Source organism: Palaemon carinicauda, chromosome 13 (assembly GCF_036898095.1).
Source record: "Palaemon carinicauda isolate YSFRI2023 chromosome 13, ASM3689809v2, whole genome shotgun sequence".
NCBI classification, from domain to species: Eukaryota; Metazoa; Arthropoda; class Malacostraca; order Decapoda; family Palaemonidae; genus Palaemon; species Palaemon carinicauda.
Genome location: NC_090737.1, coordinates 120426141 through 120436140, shown reverse-complemented (window position 1 = coordinate 120436140; position 10000 = coordinate 120426141). Strand labels below are relative to the sequence as shown.

At 35.2% G+C, this 10000-nt stretch overlaps 1 protein-coding gene across 1 annotated transcript in view; it reads right to left on the bottom strand.

Moving 5' to 3' along the window:
• Window positions 1-10000, bottom strand: part of LOC137652380 (uncharacterized) — a 136311-nt gene that overhangs the window by 53691 nt on the left and 72620 nt on the right. Inside the window, 2 exon segments of the mRNA XM_068385762.1 lie at window positions 419-530; window positions 4989-5331. Of these exon segments, the coding sequence (XP_068241863.1) occupies window positions 419-530; window positions 4989-5331 (455 nt within the window).

The window sequence follows — 10000 nt, the reverse complement described above, 5'->3', positions numbered from 1 at the left end:
AGCAGGCTTGAATCGATCGGAAAACACCGCTAAGATTCAATCCGCTGGTATGAAATGGGCCTAATTCTCGCGGATAAAACCACATAGATTCAATGCGCTCGTTTGAAACGGGCTTAATTCTTGCGCACAAACCCGCACAAATTCAATCCGCTCGTGTGAAACAGGCCTAATTCTCGAGGACGAAGCCGCACGGATTCAATCCGCTCTTGTGAAGTGGCCCTAATTCGTGCGGACAAAACCGCACGGATTCAATCCACTGGTGTGAAGCGGACCTAATTCGCGCGGACAAAAACCGTAAGGATTCAATCAGCTTGTGTGAAGCGGGCCTTCTTCGCACGGACAAAACCGCGTGGCATCGACCGGCACGTGTGAAATGAGCCTAAAAGGGTAATAACAATCTTTCTGGCTTGTTCCTTACCTTGAGCTCGTCCACCAGGCGGTCGGAGGAGGCGACGGAATTCAAGGATTCCAGCGAAGTTAGCGTCGTCTCGTGTTCAATGTGGAGACTCTCCAAGTCACTGCCGACGGTCCTTAGGAAAAATTATTATTATTATTATTATTATTATTAAAATATGGCGACAATATTAAAGTAATTTTATAATGAAATTTTACCTAGAATTTACCAATTACATTACTCTAGTCTGTTACTGTGCATTTTCAAGTTTAGAATCTGATAGTTAATCTTGAAGGTCATTTGCCAAGGATGTCACAAAAAAAAAAAAAAAAAAAAAAAAAAAAAAAAAACATACATACAATTATAAACATTACGTTCTATTATCATTCTTATTATTATCACAAGGTACTTGAATGTTGTTGGATATTGTCATTCCCTTATAGAACTCGGCAGAGAGAATTGGTTTTGAAAGAAAGGTGCAAATTGGAAGGAGGACAAGTTAAAGAACCTAGATAGCCTAGCAGTACAGAGACACTTGGTTTATCATTGCTAATACAGTAGTGAGCCGTGCTAGACACACTGTAGGAGCTAATCTTGATTCACCCTAGGTTTTAGAGTGATGAATAAAATAAAAATGTTTAAATTTGAAAGCATTAAGGAACAAAATGACTGAAATTTACGATATAGATAAAATTTTACAAGTTACTAAATTAGATAAAGAACAATGGGAGAAAAACAAAGAGAATTAGAAGTCTTAAAGTCTTATAATACAAAGGTTTCAGGACCGAATTATGAGAAAAGGACATCACATTGACGAAGGTTATAAAATGAGCAAAGAAGGGAAGAATACAAGTGAAATATGATAGAAAATAGTAAACTGCCAAAAAAAAATTCCAAATTTTTTTGAAACTGAAAAATTGGCATCATAAAGAGAGGGAAAATCTCGTAAAGGGAAAATGTACACCAGTAAAAAAACAAATGTACGATATCAGATAGATAAAAACTAAAGTACAATGAAAACAAATTTCTGAATAAATAAATGGCATATTATTATTATTATCATTACTAGCCAAGCTACAACCCTAGTTGGGAAAGCAAGATGCTATAAGCCCAAGGGCTCCAATAGGGAAAAATAGCCCAGTGAGGAAAGGAAATAAGGAAATAAATAAATGATGAGAATAAATTAACAATATATCATTCTAAAAACGGTAACAGCGTCAAAACAGATACGTCCTATATAAACTATTAACAACGTCAAAAACAGATGTGTCATATATAAACTATAAAAAGACTCATGTCAGCCTGGTCAACATAAAAACATTCGCTCCAACTTTGAACTTTTGAAGTTCTACTTATCCAACTACCCGATTAAGATCATTCCACAACTTGGTAACTATTTTAAGTTTCTAGTAACGATAGGATTAAGGATTATAACTGTCAATTAACGATATTTAGAAAAAAATAATACATTTGTTTAAAGTACATAAAGCTAAGAAGGAAACAGGTATGGAAAACAAGACAAGGAAAAATTTTAATAGCAGAAGGAAATAAAGAAATCTTAATAAAAGGGTTTCAAGATTGAGAAACTGATGAAACGGGCATAAAAAAAACATGAAAAAAAAAAAAAAACATTATCATAACCTTTGGACAACTTAAGGAAATGACTATCCTGATGATATGGAAACTGGAGACCGAAAAACTAATTGCCGCCCGAGGACAAATGAGGAAATGATAGCGGGGAGAATTATACTGAAACAACGGTATGTGGGGGTGACGAATAGAGCTCATGGTGACATAGGGTTCCTGTTAGATTCCATTAAGCTGGAACAAGGAATTGTCTAGGGCAGAAACTGCGTATTGAGGATATAAACGAGACTAATGGCAAAGAAAAGGAGGGGAATGCGGAATGAAACGGGAATATAACATACAAAAGTGGAATGCGGAATGAAACGGGAATATAACGTACAAAAGAGTGGAATGCGGAATGAAACGGGAATATGCCATACAAAAGAGTGGAATGCGGAATGAATCGGGAATATGCCATACAAAAGAGTGGAATGCGGAATGAATCGGGAATATGCCATACAAAAGAGTGGAATGCGGAATGAAACAGGAATATAACATACAAAAGAGTGGAATGCGGAATGAAACGGGAATATGCCATACAAAAGAGTGGAATGCGGAATGAAACAGAAAAGAGCGGAATGCGGAAAGAAACGTGAATACGACAAATAATACTTAGTGGAATGTGGAATGAGACGGGAATAACATAGAAAAGGAGTGGAATGCGGAATGAAACGGGAGTATGACATACAAAGAAGTGGAATGAGGAATGAAACAGAACAGAGTGGAATGTGGAAAGAAACGTGAATACAACTAATAATTAGTGGAATGCGGAATGAAAAGAGACTGTGACATACAAAAGAGTGGAATGCAGAATGAAACGGGATTATGACATACAAAGAAGTGGAATGAGGAATGAAACAAAAAAGAGTGGAATGTGGAAAGAAACGTGAATACAACTAATAATTAGTGGAATGCGGAATGAAAAGAGACTGTGACATACAAAAGAGTGGAATGCGGAATGAAACGGGAATATGACATACAAAAGCGTGGAATGCGGAATGAAACAGAAAAAGGGTGGAATGCAGAATGAAACGTGAATACGACAAATAATTAGAGGATGCGGAATGACACAAAAGAGTGGAATGCAGAATGAAACCGAAGTTTGGAATGCGGAATGAAACGTGAATATGACAAATAATAATTAGTGGAATGGAATGGAAAAGAAAAGAGTGGAATGCGGAAAGAAATGTGAATACGACAATGTGACATATAAAAGAATAGAATGCGGAATGAAATAGAAAAAGAGTGGAATGAGGATTGAAACGAGAATATGGCGAAGAGTGGAATGCAGAATGAAAAGAAAATATGAAAAAGGTAGTAAAAGTGTATTGCAGAATAAAAAACCACAATGCGAAAACAAGATTGGATTAGGATATGCAAGAAGAATATGAATAGAAAACAATAGATCACGGAATGAAACAAAAAAATGAAAAAAAAAAAATGGGAAATGAACCGAAAATATGATATCAAAATGGATTTCTAAGTGAAACAATAATATAACAAAGAACGAAAAAAAAAATTGGGAAATGAAAAGATAATTTGGAAAAAGGAAAAGCATATATTGTAACGAAGAAATGAAAAAGAAAATGTGGATTACGCAATTGGTACATTGTGTGGTATTAAGGCTGTAGGACTCATCGTTGAGACCAGGGAGGCCCTTCAATGCTGAGATAGAACTGGATAAAACTCTTAAAAGGTTTAAAGACCGCTCATGAATGGCAGAGGCAAGGAACAGTGACAATACCCTAGCTCGCAGGCAATGTCCTAGAGACAGACCATATATACATATGATAAGCGCCCAAGTCATGTCTACACCCAAGCTAGGACTAAGGAGGGCCAGGTAATGGCTACTGATGACTAGTAGGTAGACTTATAGGTCCCTCAAACCTCCATTCTTTGCTCACAGGGATAGCGAGGTTGCAGACACTACAAGAAACTATCGAGCCGGAGCGGGACTCGAACCCCGGTGCAGCGATTGCCAGGCAGGGATTTTGGGAGATGGAAGGAAGGTAATAAAAGTGATGAAAGAGTAATGTGAAATAAGAACAAAAACTTGATTACGAAATGAAAGAATATGAAAGAGAACAATTGGAATCAGAAAGAATATGAATGAGGAAGATAAATTTTCAATGACGTAATTATGAAAGTAATAAAAATAATAAGTGGATTTACAATAAAACACAAATTTATAAAAAATAAAAAATAAATGGTAAGCAGAGAAGAACTTAAACGAAGGAGAAAAATAAAGCGTAATAGAACAAGAACATGATAAAAAAAGGAAAGTTGGAACAGGAAACAAATCCGGAAAATAAGAAAAAAGAAAAATCATCAAGCATTAATCTTTCACGACAGAAAAATGAGGAAAAAAAAAGTGACAAAAAAAAAAAAAAATGAAGAGACAAAAATGACCAAATCGTTTCGGGACATCCGAGGATATTGCTCCCAAGTGGGGAATCGTGCGCAGTGTTCAGGAGGTCTGAAGGTCGACGGAATCGAGAACAAGGAAGAGAGAGAGAGAGAGAGAGAGAGAGAGAGAGAGAGAGAGAGAGAGAGAGAGAGAGAGAGAGAGAGGAGCTCCATATCAAGTGGAAAATTTAGCAAGTTCTGTAAGTGATTAGGACATTTTTAAGAGTTGAGGGTCGGTTGGGAGGGACATGGTGTGTGTGTGTGTGTGTGTGTGTGTTTTAAAACACTTGGGCATTTCAATACTTTTTTTGTTTAAATAGTATAGCTTTTATGTTCTAAAAAACAAAGCCAATACATAAGCAAGCATGCTAGTCAAAGGACATATTTTAACCTGTCGAGTTAACCTGCAAATTCAAATATTGTGTCCCATTAAACAAACAAAAAAATTGAAATCAAGAAATTATCTCTCTCTCTCTCTCTCTCTCTCTCTCTCTCTCTCTCTCTCTCTCTCTCTCTCTCTCTCTCTCTCTCAAAATATATATCCCCCAATAAAACAACTCACTTGACATTAATATTGTTGAACTTGATATCCTTCTCCGAGAGGCGAATCTGTAGATTTTCGTATCTCTCCCTGAGCTCGTTCATCTCTCTCTTGGTCTGCCGATGATTCGATCGTTCCAGATGGAGCAGGACGGCTGCATCTTCAGGACGCATCATGACACCTCCTCCTCCACCTCCACCACCACCTCCTCCACCCCCACCTTCTTCGTCGATGTCGCCTTCAGGAGACGAAGAAGGCGTCGGGCGCCCTTCCACCATGCCGTCTCCACCTCCTCTCACCACCGTTTGGATCGCCTCCAGACTGTCCGGTTCATGGCCGCTGGTGCCAGAGTCATGGAACGTGTCTGGAAGGAATAAATACAAAGACTGTTAGGAATTATATCAATATCAATTTTATAGATTGGCGTAATTTCTATTAATACTGGGAATGTTGAAGCCAATAAACATAATCTGAATTAAAGTTTATATACACACACGCACACACACACAAACACACATTATATATATATATATATATATATATATATATATATATATATATATATATATATATATATATATACACACATTAGTGTCATTTCTATGAACACTGGGATTTTTTGTTGAAGGCAATATATATAATCTGAAATAGAAAACGTATATAGTGTGTGTGTATTTATATATATATATATATATATATATATATATATATATATATATATACACACACACATATATATATAAATATATATACACACATATATATATATATATAAATATATATATATGTATTTATGTATATATACATATATATATATATATATATATATATATATTTCATATATATGCATATATATAAATATATATATACATATATATATAAATATATATATATATATACATATATGTATATATATACATACATATATGTATATATATACATATATATATACATATATATATACATATATATATATATATATTTATATATTTATATATGACTGGATCTACAGAAAACTTATTAAAAGTTCGTTCCTTGATGACTACACCGAGATGAAATTCTATTAAAAAATTCCATTATATCTGGCACTTTATAGTTTCCCAGGAAAAACGAAACATATCGTATCAGAGAGTTAATATTTATAAAAAAATCATCAAATATAATATGACAAGCGATTAATAACCCTCCAAGCACGTGGCCTGTCCGCAATAATGCCCTTGAACATGGAAGACTGACTGCGATAGTAGTCGATTTACCAACGACGTCATCACAAAAATTTAACTAATCGTGTCTAATTCTTCATGCACAGAAAATCTCTCTCTCTCTCTCTCTCTCTCTCTCTCTCTCTCTCTCTCTCTCTCTCTCTCTCTCGCCATACCTTCAAAGTTTGATTATCAAAGTAACACTTCTCAAATTACTATATTTCTTTCAAATTATGAAAGCACCAAGCTACTTTATCTTTGCCTGACTGAAATATTCTGTCTGTTTAGCGTCCCATGAAAAGCAAATGAGGAAGATATAAAGTACAATAGTATATTATACCTCACAGCTGTTATATCTTTCGTTTTCTCACCTCTGAATTACTAGACACAGTTTTTTATGTAAGTGAAATCTCAAAATGAGACGTCTGTGATAACCTTATCGCGGACGGAATACTTACACACGAATATTTCTCCTTCATATCAGTATCCCCGTTATTCAAAATTTTTCCTCCACAAAATGCTACTCAAAACCATAGTCTAACATCCTTTATAACCTTCACTCTTATAAAAATCCCTCTGCTTTGTTACTGATCCGAATGGTTTTATATTGAACAGGCTGACCTAAGTCTCTCTTTATAGTTTATAACATGAAAGATCTATTTTAATGTCGTTATTGTTCGTAAAAATTTTTATATTAGTTATTCACTACTTCACTTATATTTTATTTATTTATTTCCTTTCCTCACTGGGCTATTTTCCCTGTTGTAGCCCTTGGGCTTATAGGATCCTGCTTTACCATCTAGGGTTGTAGCTTAGCTAATAATAATATTAATAATAATAATAATAATAATAATAAGAAGAAGAAGAAGAAGAAGATGAAGATGAAGAATGAAGAATGCAGAAGAAGAAGAAGAAGAAGAAGAAGAAGAAGAAGAAGAAGAAAAAGAAATCCTCGGATATATATCTCCTAGAAAACCCATATTTCAGTATCACTTCTCCTCCTCCATTATTTCATTCCCACAGTCACGTTGCGCATCACCCATAACCAATTTTAATCAAATGAATACGCAATTTCCGGTCTACTGTTATTCCTTGACAAATCTCAGTCACTTCCGGATTTTCTTTATATATTCAGCCGTTATTTGATCCAGGAATTGTTTTTTTAATTAATTCTTGTCAAATAATGAACTAAATTCCTTTTGGCTTTCAAAATCAAAATAATGTTTGTATAGGATTTTACATAAGATTCCCTCATATCCACAGTTAGAAAAAACCGTAATTTTAATCGGAAATTCTTCGTAATAATAATAATAATAATAAGGATAAGGATAGGGAAGTGAGGAATATGGGGAAAGAAACGAGAAAGAGAAGCACAGGAGAAGAATAAAAGAGAGGAGCAGACCCTCTTGCGATGTTAAGGATTTTTATCCAATTTGTAAGTCGGATCAAATTCTTCGTAAAAATACACTTTTCTCAACCGTATTTCAGTAAAATACAGGTGACCGTAATTTTACCTTTCTTTGTTATTATCTTTTACAGGTTGGTGACCGTAATATCACTCATTTAAGTCAATTTATCCGTTTTTAAAACAGTAAAAATCATGAAATAAATGTTGCCAGACATTTATCGTGTTTTTAATGCAAATTTTTCCGTTTTAAAAACAAATTTTTAAGTGTGCAAAATTTTAAATATTTGTACCTCAAAGTAAAAATGTCTGTATTACAGTATAGTTCATATTTTTCTGCTTTAATTGTCTATAAATGTACAACAACAACAACAACAACAAATGCAACCGGTTATAGTTCACTACAACACACAGTCCTCCGATTATGTCTTTACTCATGTCTGAGGGTTGGCCAGTTTTCATCACCACGCTGGCCAGTGATTGGTGATGGTGGGAGATTTCCGTCTTATAGCTCCAAGCAAACCAACATAGTATGGGTGGTACTGACTAATGAGCTTTACTGATCATAACGATGCGCAAACCCTACTCAGGTATATACAACTATCAGTAAACGGCCAATTAGTATAATTTAATCCTATGATATTCCCGTAATTATCCGCCATTAAATATTATTGCTGTAATTACCAACAACTTTAATTGTCAAATCTGTAAATCTTCATGTAATTAAATTTGCTGTTCGTTAACGCATAACCTAACTTTACCTACAACTCTCTCTCTCTCTCTCTCTCTCTCTCTCTCTCTCTCTCTCTCTCTCTGAGATACGGTCAGCAAACCTTAAAATTTTCAGCACCTGTGGGTAATTTACCATCGAAAAGATGTGTTGGAGAGAGAAAGCAGAACATGTGATAAAAAAAGGGAAAACACCTTGCAAAAAAAAAAAAAAAATAATAATCAAACATGCTACCTTATTTCTTTTTTCGAGTGTTTACAATATCTAGAATCAACATTATACAAAACTGGAAAGTGAATAACATAGAATAAGCTACATATTTTATGTATGTTGTCCCTCCCCGAACTCACACATTTATATATATATATATATATATATATATATATATATATATATATAAAATGTATGTATTTATATACATATATATATATACATAAATATAAATACATATATATACGTATCTATACACACACACACACATATATATATATATATATATATATATATATATATATATATATATATATATATATATATATATATATATATATATAACACTAAGGCACTCCGAAGAAATAGAGCATTGTTCGTATTTAAACCAAGCCAGCAGTTGCTGTAACATTCCATCTAAACATCGAACTTCCACGAACTCTAGTTCTTCTTAGACAATGAACCCTTTCAATCAGAAACCTCCCTCACGCCACGTTGATTTCCCTTGAACTGAATTTCCATCTACGGTAGCCTTTTCTTATTATTTTCACTGTATCTCTCTCCACCTCCTTCTAATAGACATTAATATTGAGAGAGAGAGAGAGAGAGAGAGAGAGAGAGAGAGAGAGAGAGAGAGAGAGAGAGAGAGAGAGAAAATCAAACAAGGTGTAGGTTAAGTCAGTATTTCAAAGAGTAACCACATTTTCAAACCATACCTATCACCCATCAGCGCCTAAGCTCCATACAGTAACATGGGTCTGAGGCTCGCAACCTCATCCCGTATACTAATACTTAATGGCAACACACTTCTAGAGTTTGAGGTTTAAAGGCCGCTCATGAATGGCAGAGGAAAAGGACAGTAACAATACTCTATACTCAAATTTTTTAATGAGGAGCATTTGCACTGACTCGCAGCGGTGCCCTTTTAGCTCGGAAAAGTTTGCTGCTATCTGATTGGTTAGAATTATCTTGTCCAACCAATCAGCGATCAGGAAACGTTTCCGAGCGAAAAGGGCACCCCTGCGAGTCGGTGCAAGTCGGCCTCACTAGAAAGAATTGACTATAGATAGCACGACAATGCCTTAGAGACTGACAATATATACTAATGACTAGCAACCAAGACCCTTCCCACCCAAGATAGGACCAGGGAGGGCCAGGCATGGCTGCTGATAGCTCAGCAGGTACATCTATAGGCTCTTCCAAACCCATCCTCCCCAATCTTTAGCTCACAAGGATAGTGAGGTTGCAGATACTACAAGAAACTATAGAGCTTGAGCGGGACTCGAACCCCAGTCCGGCAGAAAATCAGGCATAGACGTTTCCAATAAGCCACCACAACTTTGATGCCTGAGAGAGAGAGAGAGAGAGAGAGAGAGAGAGAGAGAGAGAGAGAGAGAGAGAGAGAGAGAGAGAGAGAGAGACCATAAACTGCAAACATGATCATAATTCCCAAAACATTCCCTTTTAATACACTATTTACTTAATT